Source organism: Camarhynchus parvulus, chromosome 8, assembly GCF_901933205.1.
Source record: "Camarhynchus parvulus chromosome 8, STF_HiC, whole genome shotgun sequence".
NCBI lineage: Eukaryota > Metazoa > Chordata > Aves > Passeriformes > Thraupidae > Camarhynchus > Camarhynchus parvulus.
Genome location: NC_044578.1, coordinates 16352752 through 16369668, shown reverse-complemented (window position 1 = coordinate 16369668; position 16917 = coordinate 16352752). Strand labels below are relative to the sequence as shown.

General features: G+C 36.1%; 1 protein-coding gene across 1 annotated transcript in view; it reads right to left on the bottom strand.

Annotated features, from left to right (window-relative positions):
* Positions 1–2855: 2855 nt before the first annotated feature.
* LOC115906632 (AP2-interacting clathrin-endocytosis protein-like) overlaps positions 2856–16917 on the bottom strand; it is a 35707-nt gene continuing 21645 nt past the window's right edge. The window contains 7 exon segments of the mRNA XM_030953977.1: positions 2856–8396; positions 9740–11521; positions 11524–12066; positions 13138–13277; positions 13849–13939; positions 14242–14869; positions 15565–15626. Of these exon segments, the coding sequence (XP_030809837.1) occupies positions 7927–8396; positions 9740–11521; positions 11524–12066; positions 13138–13277; positions 13849–13939; positions 14242–14869; positions 15565–15626 (3716 nt within the window). The 3' untranslated portion in view covers positions 2856–7926.

The window sequence follows — 16917 nt, the reverse complement described above, 5'->3', positions numbered from 1 at the left end:
CATGGTACATTTCACATAAAGGTGAAGTTGCGGGAGAGAGAAAGAACAGGGCTGAGTCTGGCAGCATATCAAATATTTCCTGGAAGCAGAGTACAGGACCCCACTTAGGCAAGAATAGAAAGATCTTGTGATTAGAACTCCCCTATGATAAAGATAATGGCATAAGCATTTGAATGAATAACTAATTTATGACAAGGCAAAATCTATAATCAAATTAGTGTTTCTCTATGTTCTCCTGGCCAATATCCTTTATGTTCTACATCAGCTCCATTGTTTGGTTTTGTGGACTATTACATAGGTATCTTCCTCTATGTATTTTTATATGAAAACTGATTGTTGGTCTTCACGCACATATCAATTGTCCTGTTCTCTGATGATACAGTCAAAGAAAAATCAGTATTTTTCTTTAAAGGAGAAAAAGGAGTGAAGGTTCACTAAAGATGGAAAAAGAAAGTAATTTTTTTTGCCATTTACAGAGCACAAATAAAAATTCATGTCAGCATTCCACAAGTTGAATGAAGTACAGTGACTCAGCATTTAACTTACACATAGGATTTATTATTTTCTGTCATACAGAAATCAACTAAGAACCTTTAGTATGTAGCATGGGGAAGAAGGGTTGTGGGACTATGCAACCATACAGATATTCTTGAAACAGAACACTATGTTGACAAGAATTAATTTCAAAATAGGATTACTTAGGCCCCAGCTCGTTATCTAGGTGTGGAAAGCAAGCAGGTGGGAAACATGCGAGCATTTGGTTTGAGAGCTTAACACCCTTCCCTTCCCTCCACAGGACTGAATGCTCAAAATATTCCAGGACCATAAAGCCATGGACTACAGGTAGTGACACAAACCTTTCTTCATATGCATCCCATTATACATATATTGGATTAATCTTGGTTACTAGATAATCCAGATACATTATAATCTTGGTTACATAATCCAGAAAATAGAGATTGAAGGGGTTTTTTCTCTACAGATACAGGAGGAGGTTTTGTTATAGGCAGGAAGTTTGATTTATAGGTGTGTTTCTTGTTTGTGGCTATTACCTCATTTTATGAAAGTCACAAAAAGCTTTTACACTACCTACACTGACTCTGGCATGTACGCAGAGTTTGTCCTATCTGTATTGATCTTAAGCACACTGATACAACTCTACTGGCAGGATGTCATGCCACACTCGAAAAAGTGTTATTAAAAAAAAAGGGGAAGAATGAAAATTACTTAATTAAGCACAACTGTAAGAAAATTGCAAGAATTCCTACATTAAGGATTGCATAGGTGAGGATACTGTAGGTTAAAGTAAGTTGGTGAGATCAGTCTCAAAAGTGTTTTATACATTTAAGGTACATGGGCCAAAATTTTTACTCCAGTAGCTAGTCTCTGTCTAGACACATAAATAATGTGATCTTCATAAATGTGCATCTGATATGCACTCAATGGCAGTGACTACTGTCTCTCAGCTCCCACCTAAGTCAGTGTGAGTGCTAAATACAAAGTATGACGGACTACCTGGGTCATTGGGCTGAGTCCCAAATTTGTGCATGTGAACCTCTGTTCAGGTTCACCAGAATACACACTCTAGTCCAGTTAACAGTCATGATCTCTAAAATCAAATCAAAATAGGGTACAAACCCTATTTTGACTATCAGTGTCCTTGTTAAATGTATCTAGTTACTGAGTTACAGTCAGCACCTCCAGATACTGAGGTTTGAGTTGTTGAAGACATGTATTCATATTTTACAGTGCAATAGAGAAAGAACTTATGTTGCATGTAATGCAAAAAGTTAGGTTCTTAGGACTTTGATTTCTCTAACTGGACAGTCTTCTGAGCAATCATTTAAGGAGAACAGGGATGGAATTTAATGGAATTCCATTATTAATTATTTCATACTTTAACTGCATCTAGTAGATGGTTCATCAGGATTAGACCCTCATTAAGCTGAGTAGTGTATAAAAACACAAGTGTGCACAGTGCCTGCCCCCAGTGTCAGCTCCATTACCCTCTCTGAAAAGAGAATGTTAAGCTGAGAGCCAAATTGCAGATGTGGCTGTGGATTCACTTCTGTGTTTGCAGAACTGTGGTTTAATGGAGCGCACAGTGCAGATTGCAAAGAGAAGTATGAAAGGAAGGTCAAATGCAAGAAATAGGAGTGTGTGCATGCCTGCTCTGTATAGCTTCTTCTGGTTTTAGCTATCAAATATAAAAAACCAAATTTGTAAAAAAATTACCAAACCCAGTATTTTTCTCCAGCTGATATCCAGTTCTTAGATACATCACTTTTCTCTGTTACAGGATTAGCTTCTTTAAACACACAGTAGTTGCCAATGGGAAGAAGCAAAGTTTTAAATTAGCTAAAGAAGACATTTGAGCTGTCATTTTTCCAAAGTTGAACATTAAAGCATATTTTAAAAAAATTGCATATAGCTTTTGCTCAAGAGAGAAAAATGAAAATCAGTATGGATTTTCTGCAAGAGATGAAAGCTTCTAATTATATTTGATTTCAGATCTAAAAGCCCATTTCCAGAGAATCATCTGTTGTAATAAAGCTGCAATACTTCTCATTTTATCTTTTGTCCTCAGTTCCTATGTAGTCCTGGCAAGAATGTCATCCATCAATGTAAAAATGTTAAATCACCCCAGTCATGAAATATTAACAGAATGCATACAATTATGACTCCTAAATTGAAGTCTTTCTAGCTGTAATTTGTCATACCTAGAATTGTACAATGTTATTAGTAGAATAAAACTAGAAAACTATGAAATATATATATTGGAAAAATAGCATTTCTAGTACATGCATTATTATAGACAAGTCCTGAGCCTCATTCAGCTGAGGTCAACAAGAGGGTTTTTTGACATTAGTGAAAGCAAAATAATGAATTCCTGAATATCTTGGTTGTCAGCAACAGATGAACGTCATAAGAGCAGTTCTTAATTCCTTCATGCAAAGGTTTAGGTTTTCTGGAGCAAAGTAGAATTAGCATGCTACTTACTATTTTCCAGATGGCAGTAATGTATATTGAAATATATATAAAATAGTCTCCTACAGTATGTACCTACAACAGGCATGTGATTTTTTAAAAAAATCATATTCCCTGAAACAAACTGATAGACAATGCTAGGGGAACACATCCTAGGGACAGTCTTAGGGAGAAACATAGGAAGTTCTCTAGCCCTAGTTCTTGCAAAATAATAATAAAATTTGCCATCTCAAAAATTGAGTACAATATTGAAATAATTAAAAACCTTAAAAAGTATGTTAGAAGATTATTAAACATGAACAGTTCAGTCACATATCATCCAGAACTTAAAAATATTGCAAGCTAGCCATATTTCTTGTACTCAATTATTAATATTTTCCAATGACACACAAAGTAGTTTTATAATAATGAAAATAGTTTATATCTGTTTCCCATGAGCATTGTGTTTCTGCCTGCTGACTTTATTATCATTTTATATGCTATGGATGTTGATGAGGCCCTAAGACCCCCATCTATCTTTGAAGTTACCCCTGCTTTTAGTAGGAGGTTGGACTACAGACCTTTAGAGGTCAGTTCATGCCTACATTTTCCTGTATTGCTATGATTTTTCTGTAATTCTTTGATTCTGGATGAAGCTTTTCTAAGGGAAAAACTTAAGAATTTATGAAGTGTCCTTTCCATTACCCCTATACCACAAAAGCAGTCGTCTGGGTTTTTTATGCACTTATCTAATCACTTGTAGCAGTCCAGACTGCCTGCTGATCTCATTTCATGCTTACTTATCTCTTCTGATCTTCACTGTATGTCTCAGCCTCTGCATTTCTTTTGCTACACTACATAAACATGGTATAATCTCATGCATTGAAGAAGCAAACCAAAAGATATTATTAACTGGTCTGCTTTTCTGTCGTTTCTCTCTTAGTGGTTAGGCTCAGTTTCCTTCCTGCAGTTCTGACAGGCTCTACCAAACTGCTGTCTGTTACCTTTGGCTCTGTTGGCAAATCTCTCATTTTGACCATAGCCCCTAGGAACACTTTCCTAATCAACTTCAAAACTGGCATTTTATACTCATCTGCCTTGTGGGCTATGTTCAGTGAAGCCAGTGGTGTAGTTTTCCTTAAATCCTCTCATCCTCATTGGACTCCTGCCTCCATCTTTTCATTTCCTTTACTTCCCTAATTTATTTTTTTAATAGATTATTTGGAAGAACTTTCCCCCTCCTGCCTTTCCTGTACAGTTCCAAGTGCCTGGCCTTCCCTTTCCTGTCTGCAGTATGTCTGTTGGTGACTTACTCCACAAATACAATTTTAGCTATTGTCTGTACATAAAAACCCTGCAGGGTTGCTTCTCCAGTCCAGATTAGACTCTAACTTTCTAAGTGAAAAAAAAGTAATTATACCTACAGATACCACTTTTGAAGGTCTAGGTTTTTTTTTTTAAACTTAGTACATTCATACATGTAAAACATCTTTCCTTATTTTTCACTTTTATAACGTGTCATTCAAGGTAGGCCAAATCAGGGTCATTATCTGAGACTGATTGCCAAGTCTTTGCCTTTAAATTTCACTGATAGTTTACTGAATGTGGGGTTACTCTCTGAAGGATACAGCCATCTTTGTCCCTTCACAGAACAATCTCAGGTAAGCTGTCACTTGCTCCTGTTAACTGCAGCCTGGTCTTCTCAGGCTTTGACAAAGCAATTTCACTGCTCTTATTCCAAATACTACTGCAAGGGGAGTATTATGACTGTGCCATCTTTTTAGATTCCTCACTGACACCCCTTCACTGTTTCCTCAGATGTATCTATCTACCTTGTCTTTGCTTTAGAGGTCTTTCTTAGAGAAGAGGCAAATACAGTGATAAAATCACTGTATTGCCAGGAGGTCTGAGAAGGACTCCAAAGAACTCAGGTGACTGATACTATTAAACAAATAGCTACCTACACCTGGCTTAAAGCTGGAACATTCCCTTGAACGAGGTCAGGGTCAAACAGTTTAGGCAGCACATAAAGCTGGTCAGGATTATACATTCTTCCAGCTCCCTCGTTATCCAGCCTTCAAGTTTCACCCTAAAGTTTCCCCTTCTCCTAATGCATACAGGAGAAAAAAATGACTATTTAAACTGATGATGTGCTGAAACCATTGCTAATCAGCTAGACAAATATTGACACTCTCATTTTACTTTTCCATTCATGTGCATTTTTTTTTGTCTTTTGTCTTATCTTGGATTCTAACCACTCTGTGGGCAGTCTTTGTTTTTGCTCTTTGTTTGTACAATGTCTAGCCAGTGGGATGCTGGTCTGATTAAGCCTCACAGGCGCTCTAGTAAGGCGAATTAAAAACAATACCACTTTCTATTCCTGCTACTCCTACAGACACTATCTGCCTGTGGGAAGCTGAATTCTATGGCTGCCTCTGTACCAACTGAACAATACCATATCCTAATCAGCGGGCTGCTGCAAAACTGGTAAAGGAATTGCAAAAACAGCATTGAGGACTTGAAGAGAGAAGCTAATTTAAAGTAAATTAGCAAATAAAAAAAGTAAATGCAAAGACAAAAACCACAATTAAAAAAACCCTATATGTGATTGTATTTCATACAATACGCTTGAATTTTTGTGTCAATTTTCAGTGTCACTTTATCAATTCAGTAAGAAGTTAAAAATATAGGCAAAGCAAAAAATAGACAAAAGGATCCCTTCTTTCACTTTCTGTCACTTTTCCTTTCCATCACTTCATCTTGTTTAACATGAGAATGCCCACTGTCAGAATAACATCAGGATTTTAAAGCTGATTAAACTTTTTGACAGACAACTTTTACTTTAGTGCTTTACACAGACATTAAAAAACACTATTCCTTGGCCTTCTGTAAGAGCTTCTCTTGAGCTTCATCCTTTACTATGGCCAATACTACAGTTCTCTGTTTTGCCCAAAAGATTATCACCTACTGATGTACCTTGTAAATGCTGAAGGTGAAAAATAGGTTTTCTTGATGTTTTGCACTTCTAAAGGTGGTTCTAACTCCCTCAATATGAAGACTGGGTTAAATACAGAGTATTACATTTATAATATTTTGAATTACAATATCTCAGACTATTTATCCTGCTGTTAAAAGAGCAGATGAAAGATTTTTATGATGAGACTGAACATCTTCCTTCCACGAGTTTAGAGTCTTCCACTGACATAAAGAGAAAGGAAGGTTTTCCTTTTTTCCCCTTACCTTGATATTAAAGAACAAGAGAAATTTCTTCCTCCATTCATTTTGAGAATAAAACATTACTTTTACTTATGTATCAGAAATTCAACAAAGTGCCTTGCTAGATAAATTATTTTGCCTCAAGTATCTTTATTCTGTCAAATCCAAAGTCATAACTTCTTTAATCATACACTAGGGCAAGTTCATATTTCCACAGAACTGAGTTTCTGACTATGAACAAAAAGAAATGAAGTTTGTCAAGTTAAGGTGCACTGCTGGAATTGTGCAAAAGCTTGCAGAACTGACCGTGCCATCAGTGGTTACAGTCAGCTTAAGTTGTGTACTTCTATAGTTTCAACCAGAATAGAATGTTAGTTAGCCTTTTACTCCTGTATGGCACCCACTCCTGAAGGCACTTCTGTTAATGACTAAGAGGAGGTAGAATACTTCCTTTTGAGATTTTAAGCTGTGTGAAAGACATGCACTACTGTTTCCATAATGCAGATATAAGGGGTTCCAACCTTTGCAGGGGAAAAAGCCCTGTATGTTTCAGGAGTTCTGTCTAGGGAAGAATTACAAGAAGTTTCTCACTCCTTCCTCCCCTGTCAATCAGAAAAGACAATAATCAGTCCTATCCACATCCAAAGAGCCAAAAGCAGCAAAATGATCTCTATATCCTATTTCACTCTGAGTCAAAAGAAAGGTTATGATGACATTTAGTCTCAATTTATAAAAGCTACGCTAGAGATAATAACGAAGATCCTATTACCACTCCCAAAAATGTGGCATCTATGGAAACACACAAAACCAAATTCTTGAGAATCTTGCTATACTTCAGCATGAGAAAGTGCAAGTATAATTAATTAATGCCTGAAGGTAATTCTAGTTAACATCAGACTTCAGATGTAACACTGACCACAACTTCAGATTCAGATGTACTGTTGGAGACATCAGACATGCTGTTTCTTAGAGCAGGAGCAACATTCTACCAACTCCTTTGAATTCATGCACTATGCCATTTAAAATATTTACTTAAATATGTGCATTTTCATGAAAGAAACAGTGGTCTTTGTACAGCACAGACCCTGTGAAGTCTTAGATTTGAAGAAAAGGCAATTTAAAAAATTTATTGAAAACTTCTAAACAAAACAAACCAAAATACAAAAATCAAATCTGGAAGAAACAGATGAAACAAGCTGCTCGTATTAACATGGTCCAAGGCAGATTCAGATTGAAACATTTCCTTCGAATATAAGTATGTTTTTCTGTCATTTAAAGCAGTGTTGGCACACATCATCTTTTGACACAACCATTCTGAATCTTTATTGTTGTAAAATGAAGTCACCATATTGGGGGGGGAAGGAGAGGAATAGGTCTACTATAGTGCATTCATCTTTAAATTGGTGGTCAATGAGAACAGAAAATCTCAAAAAAGAAGATAAAAGGGAGGGCAGAAACCCAGAGTTTTCCTTCATGTTATCTAGTTTTTCTAACAATTCTAGAAAATACATGCTCAAGTTCATTTTTAGAAAAGACATACATTTAAGTCTTGAAAAATTATTGTACTTGTGATTAAATCTAGATGATAAGTTAACATATTTACCTCATTTTATCAGAAAGATTGCCTCAATATCAAGAATTGCTCGTTCTTGACTGATGCAGTATTTCATTATGGTATGGAAACAACTCATCAAAAATAGATTTGGGGAATGGGTTGGAGTTCAGTTGCAAAGAGCTGAAACCTTAATGATGGGTTTCCAGTTCAAGAATTGTCCATTCCCCTTGAGGGGACGAGCAGTCTTCAGATGAAAAGCTTGCCACTGTAATGCTTGCTGAGGAGTCGTCAAGTGGAGACATGAGCTCAGTCCACCTGCTGAATGTGTCAACCTGGGAGGTACCCTGAGGATTGGAACCATCTCGTGCCAGAAAGAGTGTCTGATTGATAAGACATTGTGCTAAGTTAAGGTCTTCAGGAACAGAGTTTTTGAAATCTATATGTGAGTCCTGCTCAGATAGCAATTGCCTGAGTAGAGTCCAGTCCTGTTCTGCAAACTGTTGATCTTCAAAATCCATCTCTAGATCTGCTGTTTCTGAATCCATCCTCTGCTCAATTGCTTCTCCAACATCCATCTCATATATTGGAGAAAGGGTTTTTGAAGGCCGATGTTCATACATGCAGGTTTGTGCCATTGTGTCATAATCATCTATGTCTCCTGAAATAATTCACAATACTGTACAATGTAAAAATTGTAGATGATCCTCCCCTCAGGGCTGTGTAGAGCAAAATTTAATTCATTCAGGAAGAACAATCCAATCAGGTTAAAAAAGGGGGGATGGAGGGTTATACAAAATTGACAAAATTTGAGGCATTTATTTCCTATATAAAAACAAAGTATGATTTATAAATTAAGTTAAAGCAGCAATCACCACTGGTAATTAACAATAACCTCCATAATTAAGTTTCTGATACAGAAAATGACAATGTAAATATACACTTAATGCACATGAAATTTCTCATTTACTACATAAATTAAATTTAGACCAGGAGGTGCATAGAGGGAATTAATAGAGAATGATTACTGAATGGTGACTTAAGCTATGTCAGCTTAGAAGAGAATTAAAACCAAAATTGTTTATCCACAGGCTTATTTCTACACTGCACATGCAAGGGCAGCTGCAGGCAAGGGCAAGCAAACTTAAAAAAAATAGTACAACTTTTAATGTCTTCTTGTTCTGTGGTCTGGCTGAACATAGATCATCATCAGTGTTTCATTACTCTCGAATACACAATAGTTGTAATCAACACTATTGTATATTTTTGATGGGATAAACAGACTGAATTATTGATATAAAGAAGACAAAACACAAAACTAGACAAGTATTCATCTAGCTACATGAAACAAGTTAGAACTTTTTTTGTATATAAGCATGAGTTCTAAGTATAATCTCTCTTTAGGAAATAAGCTTTTACTGGTAAAATTTAGAATTTTAGATATCTCATAAGCTCTAAAGCAGAGTTCAAACCTACTCCCACTGGTGTATATGGCAAATATTCAGTTATATTCAGTGGGAGAATGATCCAAATTTGTATATAATATATAAATAAATAAATAACAACAATAATGCATATAACTGTTCAGGTAAACAGTTCAGTGCGCTTTAGTTAAGGTTATTACTTTAGTTATTGCACATCCCATTCAGACATACTATATGTTGTCAAGCAGACAAAACAAATACTAAGATTCCATCAAAAGCTGATGCTGTCAATGTTAGATTGGATCAAAAATAACTGAAGTACAGACAACTGCATCCAATCTTTCTTTTAGCATTACAGGAAATCTCTTTTCTTGTAGTCAAGTTTTTCATTGAACAGCAGGGTATTGACGGATATTTCAAACAGACAAGCATTCTCTACCCAAGTGAAATACTTAAAAATATTTAAATACTGTTTCAGCCAAAATTACTTCAGTTCAGGATTCAATCCCAGACAAATTGCCAAAGCTTTCCCTATTAATTTGGTTTTGAATGACTGAATGTTTCTATTTCTGTACATTACCTGGAAGTAAATCAGTATTATCGCATTCAGTAGCTGCTGGTTGACTGTCTCTCACTTGACTTTCCTGAGTCAGCACCTGATTCTTACTGGCTTCTACAGGTTTTGCAGAGCTGCCCTTTTGCGCATCAGAATTAGTTTCTCTTTGCTGAAGATCCAGATGACATGGTCTTTCTTGAGATTTTGCATCATTGTCTAAGTACTTATTGCACTGGTGAAATTCAGTAGCCACCTCATTCTTCATATTTACTTGCTGGTTTTCTCCTGGATGTGGACTACCTGCTGAATGTACTTTCTCTGAGCAGTTTTGTTCAGTCATTGAAGCACCTTGATTCTCCTTTCCTGGGATTTCAGTACCCTGAAGATGCAGGACAGAACTTCCACTTTTATCTGATCTATTGTCTCTATCCTTTTGCTGTTTGCTATCCAGGAATCCCTCTTCAGTTTCCAATGAGTATCTTGAATAAAATGCAGTTCCATGGTGCTCTTGAGAAACACTGTCAAATACTTCTGAAGGAGTAAGAGACTCTGTTGAGTGCTGACGTGAAGTGTGAGTTTCCGCTTTATCGTCGGCTCCCAATTCTTCACATTCATCTACTGAAAGTAAAACAGATCGTTTGAAATTTTTAGTTTTAGAAAACTCCTGACTTGCAGTATCATTTTCTGTTGCATCCTCAAAAGCTAAATTATCAATTCCTTGGAACTGTTGAGTAGGAACATTTGATGGGGGAAAGTTTTCTGCAACGTTCTCTGCTTCAGATCTGTCATCTTCTGTTTCATCTGCAGAAGAAGAAACTTGGTCTGCTTCCTGAGTAAACTGAGCATTACCAAAAGTAGAACTTTTGCTTTCTCTAGTCGTGGTCCGGGAATTCTCTTGATGGGACCAAATTTTTCTTGGTATTTCATCATCACTTGTTGAATTAACACGAAAGAGATCAGAACCCTCTTTTTTCATTTTCACTTCTATTCTTAGGCTGCTATCATAAATTTTTAATTCCTCAGGTGTACTTGTGTCACTGCTGCTTCTTCCAAGAAAATCATGACATAACATAGTGCTGCATTTAGAAATCCCTCTTTCATTGGATCCCTCATCGTCCTGAGAGCCTCCAGCATCGTAATCTTCTGATCTTGGTTTTATGTCATCAGAGGATGTGGTTGCACTGCCAGTATCTGATTCAGGGCTCTCTTTTGGATCTACAGCACCAGTACTCCAATGGCCCACAAAGGGAATTTCTGCATTTTCATGGTTTTCTGGCATTTCCATAGGCTCTGTGAGCTCTGTGTAATTAGGTGAATACTTTTCTGTTATTTGTTCAGTGGAACATTCTGAAGCATCGTCTAAATCTGCTGTAACTGATTTATATTCAGTCAAGGCTGATGTATCACACAGTTCATCAACTGTAAGAAATCCTTCCACATGGATCTGAGAAGATGATATCTCATCCTCTTTATTGGTTACTTGGGAAAAGTTTGACAAAGCGCTTTCACCATAGTTACGACCTGTTTCAGAGTTTATTTTATCACTCTGTTCATTACAGACTTTTACTGCTTTTGAATCTTTCACCAGTTCTCCTAAAACAATAGCCTTTTGATTGGTTTTCTTGGAAAAGTCTGAATATCCATCATTGGAAGACTGTGCATGACAGTGAAATTCAGCTGTATTATCATCTTTGTCTGGATCTTCAATCTTTCTAATTCCAGTCTGATCACCACAGATTTGTCTAGTTTCTATGTCATTTTGTATTGAAACATTCCGTTTATAAACGGCTTCTTCTCCAATTTGGGAGAAGATTCGGATTGTATTTTGTATTGCACAGTTTCAGAAGAATCTGGTAATTTTTGTTTATTGGATTGACAGGACTCCAGCAATTTATTGTCACTGCTACTTTCTGTGGCAGGTTTTAAAGATCCATTTGCAGAACAGCATTCATTATTGTCATGAAGCTGACCTGCCATAGCATCAGTCGTGTTTTTCTCAAGTTTCTGTCCTGAACCTCTGTGCTCAGAGGTGTGCACATTCTTCTGGACAACAGGAGAATCACTCCTTGGGTGCTTTTGGGCAGAGGACTGAGATTTTAATACAGCTGGTTTCTGTTTCGGGTCTTTACTATTCGTAATCTCAGCATTCTTAGATGGAGCCATAGTCTTAGGTGTTATTTTTGAAGTGGCTTTTGTTACAGGTGTTTGTGATTGTTTCATACTCTTCTTCTTAGCTGAAGGATGCTTTTCTGGGAGTGTTGTCTGAACCAGGTTTTGTAACACATTTTTTTCTTCATTATGTTTTGGAGACATTCCTGATTTCAGTGAATTTGGTGATTCCCCCTGAGGTCCTAACAAACAGTAAAGAAGACTTTAAAGGTTGTATGTGCCAGTCACAGTATATTCACCAATTTTATGTTAATGTTTGTTTATGTTAAGAAACAAGTTACTCAACTTTAAATGTAATTAAGGGATTTAAGGCTTGTTAAAGAATTAAGATTTGAAATAACAAATAGTAGACCAAAATACCATCTTGGCACCTTTAAAGCAGTTCATAGAATATACATACAGGAATCACTGCAGCCTGTAACTGAAGCAGCCATCCCTAGAGTAGAAAGCAGCAGTTCTCTAATAATGCATACAAACACTACACAGCAGCTTAGCACAGGAAGTAATGAGTACTGTATTCAATTTATATTGTAGAGGAAATGAACAGAGGCAGAAAATAATTACATTAGTTATAATGTGATTAGAATACCAGAGTTAACGTCCCTGCTCAGTCAGAAAATACTGCAAGATCTTTAATGACCACAAATTGACAGAACCTGTGTCTTCTATATCACAATGCATTTAGGATAATAAAACTTGAATATTGAAGCTCCATCCTTAACATCTTATATCCTTCTAAACCAGTGTTTCCTCTCTGTGTTCTACAGTGGCATTTCCTGCCCCTGCCATCAGTAGCTGTTGAAATTGAGTATTTGTTTGGGGCCAGTATCAGCTCCAAACAAATAGCACTACTGAGAGGGGGAGATAGGAAAACACCTAATTAGGGAGGCATAAAGCAGTCTGCAGTCCAGATCTTTGAGGCTTATTACAGATGCTCAACCTACAGAATTTCTGTTGAGCTCAGTCATGGTTCCAAATGCAGAAGTGCAGGGGATCAGCAAATGGAAGACTCTGCAATGCAGATTAAACAAGCAGAAGAAAACACGGACTGGCAATGAAGAGCGTCTTTTAAGTATTTTGAAGTTGACACATTAATTTGCATTTTACAGTTTAGGATTGTCACCAAAAGTGAAATATGGAAAAAACCCAGAATTCTCCAGAAGATTTTTCCAAATACTTGTGCAAAAAACCAAACAAACCACAAAGCTTTGCATAATAGTGGCAGATCATTGAACCGCTGTGTGAAACTTTACCTTGGTTCTTGGGAGAATTGGTAGGCGTGTTTTGAGTCTTTTGCTGTGCTGCAGAACTCATATTCACATTCCCTTTTTTCTTCTGAACAGTCTGTACATTTTGATCATTACACCCTTTTCCTGTTGGTTTTTTTGTCAGACTGCAAAGAAACCATTACATCCATTATTTCCAGGCTTAGATCTAGCAACATTTAATTATATTTAAACAAGAAATATTCGTGTTTCAATGTGCACACATATATAAACATTGAAAATGCAACGTAAAAAGTAAACTTTTTGAAAATAAAAATTAAATATATATCTATATTTTTAATTTATATACAAACATATATATATAATGAGCCATTTCACAATGTCACTTCAGTTTTCTCCTGTCCAGTTCAACCTAAACTATTCCAGAAATGGTAAGTTTACAACACCTTGTGTAGTCATTAACTGTTCCAGTATGCAGAATTCTGAATGACCTATAACAATTTAAAAATTATTAACATGCAACAGTCCAACACAAAAGCCAAACCGGTTTTTTATCTTTACAGCAATGTTGCCAATAGCTAACTCAAATTGTTTTTCAAATAACATCCTACAGATAACCATTGTCAGAGTAAAAAGAACATCTAATGGTAATGCTTAATAATTGACCTGAAACCTTTCTTCCCAAACTCATACAGTCACACACACATCTGTGAAGCAGCATAATGCTTTGTAGCATACCTGCTTGCTGTGGCATTAGCCTCAAGTTCAGTCTTTTTTTTTTTGGTGGTGACTCCATTTGATACCTTCACAGATACCTTTGTTTTCACTACTGTAGAGTAAATTCAAAGTTAATTACAGAGGGAAATGCACTGCACATAAGTACCAAAAAAATTTTAATATATGAAGATCAGTTATTGAGAAGACCATACATGCTAAAATTGTAAAATGTTTACTGTTTTAGATGGCTATTAATTGACCAAAAAGTCAGTTTATACTCATTTACAGGGTAAGAATGTAACTCTTATCAATTTATAGTAGATTGTCTTAAAGCTTCCCTGGCCGGTTTTCAGTGTATGACCAGCCTGAGACCAATCAGAAGAGGACTTTAAAGAAAGAATTATAAAAAATTACCAGTCTGTTTTTTCCCTTCCTCTGTTGATTTATCCTCTCTGGGTTCCTCTGTCTGTTCACCCACAGTCTGGATATCCATGTTTGAATTTGCTGACTTGCTGGAAGTTGCTGCCACAGTCACCAAGGAGGGAGATTCCTTCCCTGTGGTTTTTTTCAATGGCTTTGTTTTGTTCTGCATGCTTGAGGTTACTGTCAGCACTTTAGGTCTGGCACCTGCAACTTTTCCTTCATGGTTCCTTAGTCCTTTGCTGCTTCCTGAACTTTTTTGTCCACTTGCAGATGTTGTCTTTTCTATATCTTGCTTGGTAAGCATGCTTTCAGCCTTCACATTTCCATTATTTTCTATTTTTGTCTTTATAACAGCTCTAGCCTTTGGCAAAGCAGCTTTTTCCCCAGGTTTGGAATCCTTAGTAATCTTGGAAACTAATTTTTTGCCATCTTTCCCCTTTACATCCTCATGCTTTGAAGTCTTATTAACAGTGTTTCTATTGGTGGATGCATGTCCAGATGCTCCTAATCCATCAGATTTCATTTTATCCTGATTAGTGGAAGAATTTCCCCAGCAATCTTTCTTGCGGTGTTCTGCCCAGGAAGTATTCCTTATACCAACAGATGTACTTTTATTTAGCTAGGAAAAAAAATGGCATCAGAAAAAAACCCAAACAAAACATACTTGTAATGTATGATTTTACAGGATGATTTTAACCATTACCAAACAGAGTATCCACACAGAAATGTCAATATTGATTCTCTCAGGTAAAGAGGAACTCAAACATGGAGAATTAAGTGCATGAAAGGGAATCTTTGTGATACCAGTGTCATTGCAATGTATGCAAGACTGTCAAATCATGTGAAACCCATACTGTTTTTTTACAAATCAGTAATGTAGTTTTGAGTGTTTCAATAGAAGAGTTGTTGAGGGCATTAATAAATATTTTTCAGAGCAGGGAGTGTAACAGACTCAGTGTTGTAGTGGCTTGTAATAATAGCAGAGATTCATTAGCTCAGTAGCAAACCATTTGCTCTGGGAAACAGATGAGTTTCATTATGTAGCAAGAGAGGAATGTGAGGTTCTGAACACAAATTCCTGCCTTTTATTTGAGCTTATCTGTTTGAAAATGTTGCAGAACACAGTCTAAGTCCTAAGATGTTTCCAGTAGTCATTACTGATTCTGCAGAAACAAGTTTACAAGAAAATACAGATTTTTCAAGAACAAGTTCCATTAAACAATATGGAAAATAAGTATCAATTTAAACAAATAATGAAAATAGTTTTGTTGGCAATTATCTGAATGTTTTAAACATTTGGATATAAATGTTTACCTGAGAACTGGTGAATACAGGTTTTTTGCCAAGTCTTCGGTCATCACCCTTGTCAAATGCAGCTGTAAAAGGAACAAGCAGTTTCTTCACTGTTTGGCAGGAAAGAAGGGGGACAGAAATCAAGCCAGCCTACTCAGTTAGCATCATGTGAAATCAGAAAGCACTTCTTTGGGTCCTGATTTACTCTAGAAAGGCTAATTTTGGTGACATGGCAAATGTTAAGTGGAAATGCATGGCTTTATGTTTGGAACAAAAATGTGGGATCTACAATGACATCACATGGCCATAAGCAAGTTATTTAACTCTTCTGTTTCCCCATGTCCATAGTAAGACTTTTGTTTATTCAAGCTCAATTCATTTATAGCTAGCAGTGCACTGAGACCTTTAAAAGTGTACAAAATTTACAAAAAGATACCTTCAAATTTAGAGTACTAACAGCTGTTAAGTGTGTTGTTAATTATAAAGTATTTATTTATACTATATAAAGAAAAGATTAATTACATTAAAGTAAATTATATTAGTTTTCAAAATTGGCAAAGCCAAAATACCTAAATGTACACAGTAAGGTCATAGTGCCTCTTTAGATAGCATGCAGAGTAATGTCATGAGAATTATCCCTGTGATTGTCATGTGGAGTTTTCAGGCAGTGAATGCCTTTTTTTTCCATCTGATGTGCAATGGGAGGAAAGCAGTTTTCAACAAAGCTTTTGAATCAATTGCACTTGTAGAACACAAAAGGGATATTTATAGACACTGTACAGACCCAGAATCGATAGGTTTCATTTATGTCTGTATTCATATTTCAACCGGAAAAAAGGTTTTGCAAAAAAATATATTAAAAAATGTAGGCATTCAGTGCCTCATGTTCTGAGGTACTATATATGGAAACATTTTTTGTAGGTATAATACAAAAATTCTGCTGAATTCTTGCTAAAGATACTAAAAATAATTTTTATATAAGTCTCTAAAAATCACACAAAAGGTAGGCTGAAAATCGCACCCCAGGGATCTAATCCTTTTTCTAGCAATGACTCTGCATATTAATACATACCAATATATTAAGACAAAATCCTTATAAACTTGTGCCTAAGAAAACACAAGACAGGCTGTAAATGAAAAAACCACAATATCATCTCTCTCTTATTTTGGCATTTTTCCTCCTCTCTTATAGCCTTCTAAATCTATATAGGCTAAATTTCTAGGAGCAAAGCCACCACCAGAAATCTTTAAGATGAAAGTTGATCTAAGTTATCCTACATGCATTTCACCTGAAGATTAAAATTTGTCTAGCAATATTGTAGGATTGCATTGCCTGTAATTAAAACCAGATAATTCATGCAAACATTTCAGCCT